The sequence below is a fragment of the Perna viridis genome, chromosome 3 (assembly GCF_037379345.1).
Source record: "Perna viridis isolate PV_CMFRI_1.1 ecotype Kerala chromosome 3, ASM3737934v1, whole genome shotgun sequence".
Lineage (NCBI taxonomy): Eukaryota > Metazoa > Mollusca > Bivalvia > Mytilida > Mytilidae > Perna > Perna viridis.
In genome coordinates, this window is record NC_142447.1 from 42,073,870 (window position 1) to 42,090,459 (window position 16,590).

Sequence of the window (16,590 nt, forward strand, 5' to 3'; positions counted from 1 at the left end):
GATAAGAGGTTCTGAAATAGAAGATGTGGTACAATTTACCTATCTTGGAAGTGTCATTAGTACAACAGGAGGGACAGATGAAGACATACTAGTAAGGAAAAAGAAAGCACAAGAAGCTTTTGCTATCCTCAAGCCGATCTGGAGGAGGAAAGTACTAAAAACATCTACAAAGATCCGAATTTTCAACTCTAATGTTAAATCAGTGCTTTTATATGGATCAGAGACATGGCGATCAACTGTTGCATCTACCAAAATAGTACAAGTGTTCATAAACAGGTGCCTAAGAAATATCCTTGGAAAAAAGTGGCCAAATAAAATTAGCAATAACAACTTATGGCAAAGGACCAAACATAAACCGGTCATGCAAACAATTACATGAAGAAAATGGAGGTGGATTGGACACGCGTTGAGAAAAGGAAGTACTAATTTAACACGCCACGTCCTAGAGTGGAACCCTCAAGGCCACAGAAAAAGAGGTAGACCAAAAAACACATGGAGGTGAGATTTGAATACAGAAGCCCAGAAGTTTGGACAGACCTGGGAAGAAATTTAGAGTACAGGCAAAAGATAGGAGATGGAAAGCCACAGTCGTCACCCTATGTCTCCCATGGGATGAAGCGGATTAAGTCGAGTAAGTCACTTCTAAGAATAATTGAATGGTTAACACATTATAAATAATACATTGTACTAACTAGAAATACAATGAGCCAAGTTTACTTGATGTTACCCTCCACTTCCCATTTTGCATATAAATACAAATTGAAATCATGAAAACTTTATAAGTCATTCAGATGGAAATGGAAAATGCATGCATAACAGCATTTCATGGTAATAAGCATGTGAAAGTTTCATCTTATTTCACTAACAGATTTCAGAGGGGTTGCAGATGGGAAGAGCCGCACCCCCTTTGTTGATGTAAGACAAAGTTTTGTTTTACATAATGAAAACCAAATCATTCAGATGGGAATACCAATTAAGAGATTACAAGGGCATCAAGTGATGAAGTTGTATTGAAGTCTATTCAATGGTTTTGGAGAATTTGTGCATGGTTAAAGGTCCCCACTCAATCAAGGAAAAATCAAAGTCTATTTTCTGCATTAAGAAATCCCTAAAGTCTTACATATGGAAATGCAAAATAGGAGGTGCATAATGGCATCATGTGGAAGGAGTTTCAGATGGTAGGTGGTCCCCATTAGTCAAAGGTGACAAAGCCAATGTTTTGGATTATGAAACCCAGAGAGTGATTAAAATGATATGCAAAATAAGAGTTGCACTATGGCATCATGTGATAAAGAATGAAAGTTTCATGCAATTTCTTCATCAGGATCTGAGGACTTGCAGACAGATTGCATGATCAATGCATACCTCCTGCTTTTCAAACTATGTTTTGGTTCTTTCACATAAATTTTCTGACCAGAAAGTTATAACCATTAAACTCTGTCAGAAATTTTCATACGAAGATAAATGTCTCCCAATTACAATAGATCTAGATTAATTTTGTAGAGACAATATCTTTTGTCCATCCCTGTTAGTTAACCTTGACTTTTTCATCACCAAGAAATTGCACATGATGACCATGATAAGGATATCTCTACACATTTAAAAATATCAAGTTCATAAAACACAAAGTTGAGTTAACCTGAAAGTAGACCCTTCAAGTACACTATCATGCTACATAACATTTGAAATCATACAGTCCAGAAATATCTAAGATGATACAACAGATCACACCATGATTAACCAACTGATATTTAAGGTGAATGAAGTACACGCTTCCTTGTTATAGTAACAAATATTAAAGTAAATATGCATGTACTTGATAAACTAACTCTTGTTTCAAATATTATCTTTAATTCAAAGAAAATTACAAAAAAAACAACATAGAAAATCACATTGTGGTATACAGATATATTCAACCAATTTTTCTTCACAATTATAATCAACTAACAACATCTGATACTCATCTAAATAAAAAAAAGCCGGCAGGCAACGGAAAGTAAATATGAAACATATTATCCATAAGTTAAAATTTATGATAAAGATAACGTGAAAACATTAATTTTGGGTTAATATTATAAAATCATGACTTCCACGATGCACTCGCGATGTTAACAAAGACTTGGATTGAAAATTCATCAAAACTAGCATATTGCACAGTTCTATATAATTCAAAACAATGATAAGGCATTTTATGCAATTAATGCAAAATTATTTGATATTACACTTTATGGATGAAATCATAATATGAAAAACTTGAAAATATTGTAACAACAAGATCATGAGATCCATCAAAACCTCCATGGAAAAGCTAACATTACAATAAAAATTTACTTTGTGTTTGTTTTGCCATGAGTTATCTGCCCCTTTTTCTCTGATCACTTGAATATAGCCTCCTTATAAAATTGTAGTTCCTGTAAACTCTCCTTTATATCATCCAAAGCCCTACAAAATAAATATGTTTCTTACCAAAAGAAAAGTTCTTCACCTGATAGTTAAGAGTGTTCCCAGAACAGTAGGTAGGGTTTTACTCCTTGTAAGTTTTTTTTTTCCATTAATGTGTGTACTGGTGTGAGTTTATGAAGTATAGTTGCATTTTTTTTTAATATAAGTGCAAATAAAAAGAGTTGTTTTTTATATGCATTGACCACAAAGGTGCATAAAAGTCATATGTAGGGAAATTGCTTAAATGTTTTGTTAGCATCAGCCTACCTATGGGCAATTTTCTTCTTAGGAGCTTTTGCAAGGTCATCTGGGTACCAATTTCTAGAAAAAAAAAAGAATGCCATGAAGTTGCATGCACATGTTATCATGCTATGTATACCCCCCGCACTCATACAGGAAGTTGATATCAGAGCAACCACAATTGCTTACAACATATGCCCCATCTATAAGAAGCCTCACACCAAATTTGAAATCAATTTGGACAGACAGACGTAAAAGGTGATTCAAACATACCACCAACTCACTGAGTTGGGGTATAATAATATATACAATGTACAACCAAAATTATTTCAATTCCTTTTTTTTCAAACAAATGCCTGGGTACCTTGCTACAAATACAAATTGGTTTCCTTTTTTGTATATGTTCTATTATTAAATATAACTTACCTCTATAAAAATAACAAAATACTCAATAACACAATGCAGGAAAGGAAATGTACTACAGATTTGCAGTATATCCACATTTTTTTACACATCATGTATTTTTATTGCTAGCTACTTAAATTGTTTAATTTGTAAATGCTGAACCCACAAAATTTTTGGAAATATATAAAAATAATGTACATCTTCAAAATTACAGTTAATTCACAAAGTTTAAGATACTAGAACTGGAATTAGCAGTAAAAACTACAGTTTTACAGATAAGTTCTTTTTCAAAGAAATACTTTTTTAAAAGATTTCTTCAGATGGAGTTACTAGGTATTGATCAGGATGATGACTTATCAACTAGCAGTGACTTGTTTTAGATATATCTTATATACAGCAGATTTGTAATTATTCATCCACTTACCTACAAAGTTCCTTGATTGTGCTGACATCAATGATTCTATAATGTAAATGATCCAAGAATTTAGGCATGTATTTGTTCAGGAACATTCTGTCAGCATGTACAGAGTTCCCAGCCAGTTGGGCAGTCTTCTCTTTGGTATGTTCTTTCACAAAATCTAACATCATCTGTTCTGCCTTTTCTAAAGATATGTCACTCTTTCTGACAGATTCTGTTAATCCTGACTAAAATATAGTACATGTCATGCATGTAGATTACTATAGAACTTTAAAATTTCAGCTACAAACCATTATTTATAACTTCGAAACTTTATGGAAACTTTTCTTTGATGACAGTTACTTGAATAAAATATATCAAATCATTTCAATAATACAGTTCTGGAACACAAGCTTGTCAAATGTCAGAGAAGCATCAGCAACACTAATTACATGACTTAATTCATTCTATTTGTATAAAAAACATGCATTTTTTTTAATAATAATTGTTTATAATTAGACTTTGATTCTCCTCCAGAACACATAATTAACTCAAGAGCTCCATTTTTTACCTCCGGTTTCAAACTTGATGTCACACCAAGAAAACTGAATACATGTCTAAACCAAACAAAACCAAAAAAAGTGGCCTTGACATATGGTTAAGACTGGTTTCATTGTACAGCACAAATTACAATAAAATTATAATATCTCAAAGTTTATAAAAGTCTTGATTATTTCCCTTGTCAATATTACTAGTCTAATTAAGTCGATGGACTCTTCTCATCATTTTTCAATGTTCTCATTGAGAATTTTTTTTACAGATATATTGTTTTCAGCATACTTATGGATTTTTCACTTTTTATCATTATCTTAAACATTGTTTTCTTGATTTACCATCAGGAAATCTTTATTCCTATTAAATGCTCAATTCAGGAACAGATAACTGTTCCACTGTAATTATGGACAATGAGTGTGAATAGCCTTACCTCTCCATGATGCTGTTTACACCAATCATTCATTTCATCCAACACTTTGTCTGGTTGGTGTATAATCAAGTTAGGTCCCTTCAATATTAAAAAAAAAAATTAGATTAAAGACATACATTATTTGAGAGTCTGCAGTATATTGTTTTAAAACAAAAATACAGTGGAAAAAGTGTCCAACACGTTATCTTTGTGTTTAAGTCAAACCAGCAATTCAAATTTAAATCCAAATTATTTCTGTGAAATATTGGAATATGTCAACACAAGTATCCATTTTGATACTAATAATAACAATATGTTTATCCCAACTTTGTTGGGGGGAAGATAATTACATGGTTATCTTAAGTGATGGAAGGACATATATTTACCATATTACCATTGTATAAACAGATTCAAAGAATGAAAGTTTTAAGCGCTCTACAAACTTAAAACAAGCACAGTATAGTTTACCTCAGCTACAATATTTAAATTAGTGTCAGTCACAAGGCAGGCCATTTCTAAAATGTGCTCTTTGTCAATATCTAATCCAGACATCTGAAATATACAAACAGCATCATGAAAACAAGAACAATTTTGCCCCTGTACATGAATTTTGTGGTTTTTGTGATCAATCAATTTTCACACAGATTTTAATTTGTGATTTTTACAAAAAATCATTTTATGTTCTTCAAAAAAATATTCACAGCAGTTTAATTCTAACATGAAAACAGCCACAAAAAAAAAAATTCCACAAAACTTTCATGTTTTACAGAACTAGAGGATCATTAGGTCTTCAGAATGGTAATTAATACAAATTTAACCTATGACACTGAGAACATGACAAAAAGTTGACTTAAAATACGGAGTAAGAATCTTTTATAGCTTCATATCTTTAACAAAAACTAAATTATGAAGAAAAAGCAATCCTTGTCAATGTAAAACTGTAAAAGACTTAAAAATATCAGTATATAGTAAACTTCATCTTTTTACAGGTTACACCTGCCTTCTTATTATGAACAAAAAAACTTCGATCAAGTTGACAAAGAAAAAAAATACCCCACTTCAAAATGGACTATTCAATGTAAAACCCTTTATTTCAATAATCTCTCTCGTGTGCCCTCAGACAACAATTAAACTCCTCCATGCATTTCTACAAAAGATGACTAACCTTCCTATATATTTCCATACAAATCCCTAGAGTGGTTTAGAAAAAATTGCCCTTACAAGTTTTTAACTTGCAAAACCCTTCAGTTGAACTATCTCCATCTGGAGTCCTCTTACAGTAATCATATTCTTTTCATGCACATCTACATTGTGCATAGGATGCCAAACCATCCTATAAAATTTCATCCAACTCCCTTGAACAGTTTAGGAGGAGTTGTGCTTTATCATGTTAAAACTTTGTGTTAAATTATATCCCTTTGGAATCCTCTCACAATAATTTTATTCCTTGATGCACAACTACATTAGTTGTGCAATCTTCTTAACAATTTCCTCAAATTCCATTGAGCAGTTAAGGAGAAGCCATGCTTACAATAAGGCCATCCTTAAAAATATCTTTGTTAGGTTGGTAGGTAGATTTTTAGCTCACCTGGCCAAAGCCATGTACGCTATTGCCATGACTTGGCATCTGTTGTCGTCTGACGTCATCGTCAACAATTATACAAAACTCTTCTCCTCTGAAACTACTTGACTGATTAGAACCAAACTTGGTCTAAATGTTCCTTGGGGTATCCTGCATAAAACAGATGTGGGGATTTTTGATTCGTCGAAAAACATGGCCACCATTACTAAAAATAGAACATAGGGGTTAGACAGTAGTGCCAGTACTCCACAGTTTAGCTTAGTTTCGCTCTTTTAGCTAGGGATGAAAAATGACATTAATGGAAACCGGTGGTTGATATAGTGATTTAAAATGAAGAATCTATTGTTGATGAAACATTTTCTGAAAAAGGAAACTTTTCAAAGTATTTTGCAATGTTTTATATATTTTCAATGTTGAAGGGGCTTTTTTTCAATGACAATTTGACTTCATTGTGAAAGTGAAAGTAAGTCATTTTTTTACCATGCTAAATTTGATAATTGGATTACAAAGTGAAATAGCTCAAAATCTAACTGGCGATGCCCATATGAGGATGGGGTTTTCAAAGGACAGTTTCAGGGCATGAAATAAAAATTTAAGATATTTTGCAGGAAATTTGATATTCTTAAACCTGATTTTATGAACTTTTCTGCAAATTTTTGCATATTTTTGCATGGTTTCTATGGTAACCCTATTTGCTGTGGGTAATTTTTTTCAGAAAATTTTCACTGCACTCTGAAGGCCTTGGTTTCAGCTATTTCTAGATATATAGATTTACAGATGCTTGACAATTTTTTAAAGTGATAAATGTTACAAAGCATCAGATTACAGGACCAAAATTAGGCAGTTCTACAATACTGTGGAGTGCTGGCTAGTTTTTCACATACATATGTATCTCCAGAACCATTAGGTTTAACTAAATTCTGACATTTGGATAAAAGTGTTCAGCATGATAAGATCTATCTCGGTCAAATTTTGGTTTTAATCCGTTAAGCTGTGTTGGAGTTATTGCCCTTTTTCAACGATTTTTGCTATTTTTAATGTTATTTCTTTCAAAAATCTTCTCTGACACTACTTAACCAATTGAAACCAAACTTGGTATGAATGTTGCTTGGGGTGTCCTGTATAGAACTGGTGTGGGTTTTTTTGATTTGTCAAATAACATGGCCGCTGTTACTAAAAATAGAACATAAAGGTCAGACAGTAGTTTTTCACATATATCTCCAAAACCGTTAGGTTTCACTAAATTCTGACATGGGGTAAAAGTGTTCAGCATCATGAGATCATCTATCTATGGTTAAATTTTGGTTTTAAACAATTGAGTCATGTTGGAGATATTGCCCTTTTTCAACGATTTTTGCTATTTTTAATGTTCTTTCTTTCAAAAATCTTCTCCTCTGACATTATTTGATTAATTGGAACCAAACATGGTATGAATGTTCCATGGTGTATCCTGCATAAAACTGATGTGGGGATTTTTGATCCGTCAAAAAACATGCAACCTTTACTTAAAATAGAACATACAGTGTAGGGGTCAGACAGTAGTTTTTCGCATATATCTCCAAAACCGTTAGGTTTAGCTAAATTCTTTCAATAGCTGAAATGATCCTTATTATTAGGACTACAAAAATCCTCAGGGATAAAAGTTGTCAGATGAGGTCTAAATAACCACTTCTAAAGTTTCTATTACTTTATATGTTAAACAAGTAATTTTCAATGTTTTACTGTGAATTCCCAAGACAAATGACACCTGAATGTTGCATACCATTGCTGAGCTTGGAAAAGAAGGCTTTCAAAATCATTATTCTAATGGTACGATCACCTTAGAAATTCTTCACAAAATTTACTTGAATAAAAAAACCTGAAAATCAACATTTTTACCTTTTCTGCTAACTGACAGCATGGAGGCAAATAACTCACACATGTAAACAATATTCATACACTTTTGTAGTAAATTACAAATATTATTTTAAAGTACACATTCGCAGTTTTATTTTAACTACTTTTGATCAGAATACACACAAATAATGTATTTACAATGCATACTTCTAGGTTCAGTGTGTTTTTGGTATTACATAGAGGGTGGCCATTTGACCTGGAAGTGGTTAGTAAGACCTGACTCCTTGTAAGAGTTATTGCCCTTGAAAGGGAAAAATGACTTTTTTTTAAAGTTTTCAGTCAATATCTTGAAAACAATGATAGATTAAAAGAAACTTTCAATTGTTGAATGATCCTTATGATAAGCCCAACCAAAGACTTCTGGAGTCAAAATTGTTGGACAACTTCTTAAATTTATTGCCTTTGAAGGGCAAAATTCAACCAGGTGGGCGATTCAGACTCCTGGGAACCTCTTGTATTTTTGTAATCTGAGTACTTCCTATCGTTTGACACGTGTTTACAACAAGGGAAACAACTTCACTGTTCAAAATAATATACGGATCAATTCCTGTCTGACAATCCAGAAAGAAAAAAAAAACAACATCCAATAACCCCCCAAAAAAATCTTGGTCGCATGTGGGAAACAAAGGAATTTTTAGTTTTGGCCTAAATATGAAATTTGATTTCATCATACTTATAATGAAATCCGGTTATGCTAAAACGATTTCAGCATATGCTTAAACAACTTGAGTACATGCAACTAGAGGCTCCTATGAGCCTAAATCACTCACTTAAGAGAATCAGCCTATAAACTTCTTTAATTTAATATGCTCATAAATCCTCTGTTAGCTGATTATGATAAAAATTTGGCAATCAATATCTCTTTCTGAAAACTTTGGCATAGGTCAGCCTATACATGTTGAATCATATGCCAGATTTTTGCTAAATTTTAGGAATTTTTCACATATTTCAAAATATGGCAAAATTTGACCCCTGTTCATTTTTTTAGCAAAAGCATCGATGTTAATAATAACAGTATATTGTACAGTGCTTTTTGATTTTGATTCCTAAAAAAAAGAACATAGGAACCATACAATAGTTTTTTTCACATTTTTCTGAATGCCAATGGGTACCTGTTAACGGCAGGACAAAAAATTTAAACGAAATGGACCAAAACAAAACAAAATGAACCAAAGCGAAAAAAAAAATGAACTGGAACAAAACAAATGGAAAATGGTTTATGTAATACTGAATGAAAATAACATACAAGGTGGAAATAACTTAGACTCCACTTATTAACAATCGTTTTAATGTTACATGAGAGTTCGATTCGACAGATATATCATTTCTTTCTATTGTTAGTGTAAGACAATTGTATTGATTTATCATCAGAAAAATTACTAAATAATTATCTTTGTTATCAAAATAAAGAGATTCACCTCATATTCATAGCTACATACAGATCAGCCATAGTTTTCAAGATCTGATTTACTGTTTCAGTGGTGATTTTTTTCAGTTATCGGCTGATCTAGACAACAGGTGACTGGCGGCAGCAGAAGCCACATAAAAGTATTACATAATATGGACCTCTGAACATAGTAGTGATTTATGATTTAAAAGTTTTCAATTTATTCTGCCGGAAAGAACATTTTCAAACTTTGGTTTATACTGTACAAAACCACTGAACATTCTTTGGTGCACATTGATTCGCTATAATGATACATATGTAGGTGAAATGATAACTAAATATCATAACTTTGTTAACTGTAAAGGGAACAAGGTTGATCTTCCAAGCCAAATGGACTACACATCTCATCTTTATACAGATCATTTGCAGATAACAATTGTTTTCAGGCATGAGAATTGTCTTGAAACATCTAAGCTAGTTGTAATGGTGTACATACTATTTAGAAAACAGATCGTGTACAACTTGTTTGACAAACACATTTTCTGCAAATGTTTTTATATAAATGTATAGTTTAATACCTTACATCATGCAATGTGTAGCTTTCTTTATGCTATAGCTAAAAATAATATTTCTGAAGAGGACTTAACCACTGGTGCATGTCCCAAACATTAAATTGGTTAAATAGCAACCTATTTGGAACTTTTGGGATGTAATGCGTTAAATTCTGCATTTAAATATTTTTCTGAACTGAATGTATATTTGGTACCCTACTCAATACTTATCTCCTTCTTCAGTATCTGTGGCTCGACTGAAGGAGTGATTCGCTCTATTTTTTTTAATAGCACCACCCTCACTAATACTGAACAATCAAAGTGAAGTGTCACAATAACTTTATGTTCAATTAAAAAATGTCACTACACAATTGTAATCAAACTTAAATCTCTAAATGACAAAAAGGACCTGCCTGGTGGTTTGGGTTTTTAATCTTGAATAATCAGTTATAATTTGATGTTTTATTTCTTATATCATTCTATTAGTTATAAACAACTTTAGACCCTTATGTGGTAAGTTGATGAGCATGCTCAATACACACTCACTTCTGCGAGGTAGGGCTTGGATAGAACAAAAGAATTTTCATCGCAGAAATGAATACTGAGCATGCTCTGTACATGCTTATTGACTATCCTTCAGTTAGCACAAAAGGGTCTATTGCCACTGATCTACTGAATGTTTATGTTCAGGATTGTGTTTGAAGTAGCAACAGTTTCAATACTCAGTTTACTAAATGCTTTTTTCAATATTCCCAACAAATCTTACAAAATCAATTTAATGGAAACAGGGGCAGATATAGGATTTCAGGTTTGGGGTAGTGGGGCTAATAGAATTAAATGCTGAGCATATAGAAGAAAAACAATTTTGGAGGTAGAATTTGGGAAGAATGATATGCAAAAAAAAATTGTTATCCCAATTTTATGGGGGTGGGGCATAATCCTGGCATTCCCATCCTTAGATCTACACCTGGTAAATGTACAAAATCTGGACCACATCCTTTAGGTTTATATAACTAACTTCATTACTTAATTGAAAACTTTGAAAACTTTGCATGGATATTCAGCCGGCAATGATCAAGTTACAGGTCTCACTAACCACTTCTAACGTTTCCATTACTTTACATTAGAAAAGTAGTTTTCAAAGTTTCAGAGTGAATTCCTGGACAAATGACATCTTAATGTTGCATACCATTGTGAAGCTTAGAACAATAGGGCTTACAAAATCATTATGCTAATGGTACGAGGATTTTAGAAATTTTTCACTAAGTTGACTTGAATAAATAATACTAAAAATCCACATTTTTACCCTGACAAGATGGAGGCAAATTACTCAGATATACAAACAATATTCATACACTTTTGTAGTAAATCACTAATAATCTTCAGCTTTACTTTTAATACTTTTGATCAAGATGCACAAACTTTATGCTTTTTTAATGCATAGGTCTTTTGGTACTATATAGAGGGATGTCATTTGACCTGGAAGTGGTAAGTTAGACCATAGATAAAAAGACTGAAAGCAAAAAATTTAAGTAATTGGCAATTCTTACTTTGTATATCAAGTATTTAAAGGCCCAAAAACTTTGATCAACTCAATTATCCAAAAAAATGTACTACTTTAAAACAAATCTAGAGTGCATTATTAAAAAATTCCTTGGTGAGCGCTTGTGTTTTTTCACCACTGATTTTACACAAATTATTGTTATGTTCTACATTGGCACTGATTTCACTTTTCCTTATTTCTGCACATTTTTGCCCATTATAATACTTTTATGAAGTATCATTTAGTTTTGTTTCAGTCCATTTTGTTTCGTTTTGGTTCAATTTGTTTCAATTTGTTTTGGTCCATTTTGTTTCATTTCTACTCATTTCGTTATTTTCTTTTATTTGTTCAGCAGTTCACAGGTACTCAATGCCAATATTCATTAACTTTCCCACAGTATCAATGCACCTGTGTAATTGATTGATACTGTGGGAAAGTTAATCTTGTTTGTGATATTAATTTGACTTAATAATACTGATAACAGTACTTTCTAAAAATTGCAAAACTAATATATAACATTCATTAAAATCTGTTCAGTAGTTTTAGAGAAGATTTTAGAATTATATGCTCCCCGTGCAGGTCCGGGTGTTAAAAGAATAGGCCTGCAGCAGCGCTAAGCTTGTCATAAAAGGCTACTAAATAGTACTGAGAAACTTAGCTGGGGGCTAGGGCGCTCTGCCCACAGAGCAACTGGGATGTGTGCCCCAGGTGGTGGAATGGGGTACCCCTGGCATGTTACATGTGGTATTCTCCCACAGTAGGAACCATAGGGCTCCGCCACAGGAGACTAAATTGCCCGACCCTACCCATCTCTCCCTATTTCCAGTGGTAATCAAAAATTTGTCGACCCCATTGTCCTTGTGTCCCATCCCTTTTTCATTTCATCATCATTTCATGTTCATTTTATCATCAATTTCATGTTCATCGTCTGAATATAGCTGAAATATTGCTGCTCGGATGTTAAACCCAAACAAACAAAACAAACAAACAAGAATTATATGCACACAAAAGTGACATAATTATTTGTTTCAAGAGCATCTTTGTCAATGGATCTTTATGAAAATTTGGAAACATGCTGAACAACATTACACTCACTCAGTTTATTTTGGTACTCTCTGCATAACTGATAAAAACAGCAAAGCAAAAGTTAGGTCCTAAAATTAATGCAGCATTCTCATAACTAGGACATGCTATGCCTTATTTTTTTTAGCGAGCCCCGCGAAGTGGTGTGAGCTCTACAATTATTACATGTACTTTCTAAATTTCCATTAATATTCCCCAATATACTAACCAAAAAAAAGTCATGTCCCAGAAGTAACAAAAAGTGACTGTCCTTACGGAGAAAATTCATCATTTCCTTCAATCAAACAAATAAAAAAAATATAGGTTAAGATTATGTTTCGGTAAAAATAAATTCATCGTTTCCGATAGTTTTCATGTCTTTTTTTCTATTTTTTTTTACTTATTTAAAGAAGTGAATGTGGTGTTTTTAAAATCTTCGGGAAAGATGTGGATGTACGTATATGTATATCCTCTGTTCCACTGTTGCTTTTGTCAAGAACCTAACCGGCCTGGGAAAAAAATATAACTGATTATATCATCAAAATCCAGTATATGCACAGATTGATCTGGCAGGCCAAAACTGAAATGGATGTTGCTAGAGATGCCCTTAAGGGATAAAAAAAAATGTAAAGTATTGCGAAGTGCTATGAAGTTATTGACCATTTTGAGAGCAAGAGGAAAGGGGGTATGGGATCGGAATTTTTTGGGAAAAAATGTTCAAGTTATTCATTTATTGAAAAAAAACTACCCCATTAATTAACAAGGAAAATTTTCAAATAGAAATATTGATTTTGCCTGCTGCTTAAATATAAATAAAAATATTGCACTTGCAAAGCAAAAATTTTCATTAGGGTCGATCCCACTCTCTTTGTAATGCCCTTTATTATTTTTACGAGTCTCGCACAGACGGTACATGTGTGGTAAAGCTCACAGTGCTCGCTGATTTAGGCAATGCCTACCCTATATATATTATTGCTACACAGGTCTGCATGTTTGTCTGTACAGTCTACACTACAGACTACAGATGAAAATTGTGAGGTAATGATGAAATTTAATACAACTGACCTCCAAATCAACCCAAACGAATCGTCTACTTCGGTCGACGTCATCGTCTTGAAACTTTGGTTTCTTAACAGATGTAGACATTTTCCTGCTTTCAGATCTGTATATTGCCAATGGTTGGCTAAATACGGCGGGAACGCGACGAAATGCCAATTTTATCATTTCAGGTTGATGATAAACCCAGAGACTAACCGAATAGGGAATTTCCAATTCTACTTTCGTTTTTCTAATTTAAAAATAAATCTCGCGCGGGGAAACGAAAAGTTATGTGGATTTATGTACTATTTGTTTGATACAACAAATATCAATAAAATAATGTACTTTATTACAAACAATGCGTAAGCTTCGATCTCTTTCGTAAATCCTGCGGGAAATCCTGGCTTAGGTTTACTCAAATCTAGAGTTTTTCATAAATTCTTCAATTAGTGATTCGAAATTAATCCGAATTCGGACTAGGTCGAAATTTTAGTTAACTAAGAGGATTTGAGAAAAATCTCAAATTGGGATCCCTTGTGAAACCGATCCTTCGAGTGAAATGTACGAAGAAATTAACGTTACATTAGAAATATTTGCACTTGCAAGTTCGTATACTCTTAGCTAGCCCACTCAGGGGTTTGCTATATATGCACCATTAGTATATAACCCATACTAGTGGGGCTGCATATTTGATTGTGGGGAGCAAGCCCCTGTGGCTAGCCTAGGGGCGGATCCAGGATTTTAGATTAGAGGGAGGTGCACAGTTAAACAGAATTTTTAGGTTAATTTTTTTTTACATATTCTTCCAGAGCGAGTGCAATGTAGATATCTTTTGTGGTAAAATTAGCGAGAAATTAGTTTCAACCTAAAACTGCCTAAATCTATCTCTGACAACCCATGCTTTGCAGAGGCGGCACGCCCGCCATGCCCGCCACGCCCCCGCCTGAATCCGCCCCTAGGCTAGCCTTGGCAACTTAAATCAGACATATAATTTAATTATATGTCTATGCTGAAATCATGTATATTTGATAGAAAAAACTGCTGATGCATTGATCGGAACCTGATTCACGAAGATCGGCGCTCTCTGATAATTAAAATAGGGTCGTGGAAAGTTAGGGGATTCGAGACCCAAAACCTGAAATCCTGATGATACATGTACCGGTACCATAAGAAAGAGAAGCATTGTTTAACTACCGAATTTACTATATCTATATCCCCTGCATTGCCTGTTTTACGATCTGCAACGATCTGATTGGCCCAGCGGTATCAAATCTTTATTATAAAGGTTACTGAATGACTACATAACGGTTATTACAGCAGAGTCTTCAATGATCGAGTTGGAATTATTTAGAATGTCCGAGAGAATAGTAATAGGTGGCATTCGTTTGCACATCTCAGGGTTAACGCGAATGCATAGTGCATCCAAGGGCCCTATCGGTTCATACAGAAATCCAGTTATCGGTAGGATATTAATACAAGATATGTATACAAAAAAATGGATAATATGCTTTCTTATTGCCAGTTAGGCACATATTCATGGGAAAATTCGGCGTACTCGCACACATGCCAAGACAAACCGCTCCAGAATCCAACTTTAGACCCTGCTGATCGAGATAAAAGATACATTGATAACCACATCTGTACTATCGCTTTATCAAAGATAATTAGTGCCTGTAGGGGGCAGACCAGAATTTTTTGGAGGTATTTCTTGACATGGAGAAATGTTTGAGACTGAATACTTGTAGTAATAATAAGAAGACAAAACCGACAAAATAGAATATGTTTTTCCATTTCGTTTTGGGAACATAATAATTACATAAAAACTACCAACAACATTTGCAATTTGTTTGTAGTGATAAATAAATAAATAGAATATCGACTTGACTCGTGTACCTCGGAATATCTTTCTATATATAGTATGAATACACGTTAAGTACGATGGATCAGAACGTCAATAAATAAGCGGGGGGTGGTCACTTGCAATGTATACTTAAGGCCTTGGAGGTCTGCCCAGCGCTTATTCTATTACATACTTGTAGGTTTTCTTTAAGAAATAAAATAAAAAGTTTTTACGATCTTTTTCCTATTTTTTACGATTTTTAGGCTATTTTTATGAATAATTTTCATTTCCGACGGCGGCCATGTTAAACCGTGGCTTTTGTTGAAATTTAAATAAGGTCGTCTGAAAGGCCTTGTAATTGCCTATTTTTATAGACAGCGAAACCTGTCTAAACCGAACCCTGAATAATCCGAAAACCTGTCTAAACCAGATTCTTCTTGAAGTCTCTTTGTATCGATATTAATGTATTTTAACCTGGTAAACTGAACTCCTTTCTAAACCGAACAACCTAAAAGTCCGAGAGGGATCCGGTTTAGACAGGTTTCGTTGTATATGTATTTAAAAAAAAGCCTTCATTTTATCCCTTATATTTGAGAACATATTTATTTTCTTTTGTTAAATGGCGGTACTGTTGAGTTCTTTAATATGTATGCTGTTGCACAACTTCTTTATATGGCGCTCGATAGATCTTGCACCAAAATTTGTTTGCTTGGACACCGTTCAAAACTGTAATTTAGCCAGATAACATTTCTGAATTATTATTATTTTCCATTATTTTATTTAATCATAGCGGTTGTAAATATATAACAATCTGAGACCGTCGTTTAAAATTACCCCCCAAAAAAAGAGTAAATACGAAATGAAGGAAACGTTTCTTATGTGCGAAATTTCTTAAGTCTACACCATGCCAAGACAAACGGCTCCAGAATCCAACTTTAGATCCCGCTGAGATAATAGATACATTAATGACAACATCTGTACTATCGCGTTACCCAAGATGATTATTGCTTGTAGGAGACAGACCAGCATTTTTGGGCGGTATTTCTTGGCATGAAAACGCGAAAATATGCATTCCTTCTTGATTTGGCTATGATTATTCACAAACATCAAGACTTTACTAGGATCTTAGTTCTTGTTCACATGACTATCTATCATTATATATAATCAGGGTCCATTTGCGTTATCCTCCGCAAATGTTCTGAATTGCAAAAAAAAATACAATCAGTGATACTTTAAATTACAG

General features: G+C 33.4%; 1 protein-coding gene across 1 annotated transcript; it reads right to left on the minus strand.

Moving 5' to 3' along the window:
* Positions 1-1,831: 1,831 nt before the first annotated feature.
* On the minus strand, positions 1,832-13,731 carry LOC148622323 (putative oligoribonuclease). Its single transcript, XM_088572146.1, has 6 exons — positions 13,535-13,731; positions 4,917-5,000; positions 4,470-4,547; positions 3,512-3,732; positions 2,710-2,763; positions 1,832-2,442 (listed from the first exon to the last, which is right to left on the minus strand). The coding sequence occupies exons 1-6, from the start codon at positions 13,691-13,693 to the stop codon at positions 2,376-2,378; spliced, it is 663 nt and encodes a 220-aa protein (XP_088428272.1). The 5' UTR covers positions 13,694-13,731; the 3' UTR covers positions 1,832-2,375.
* Between the last annotated feature and the right edge of the window lie 2,859 nt (positions 13,732-16,590).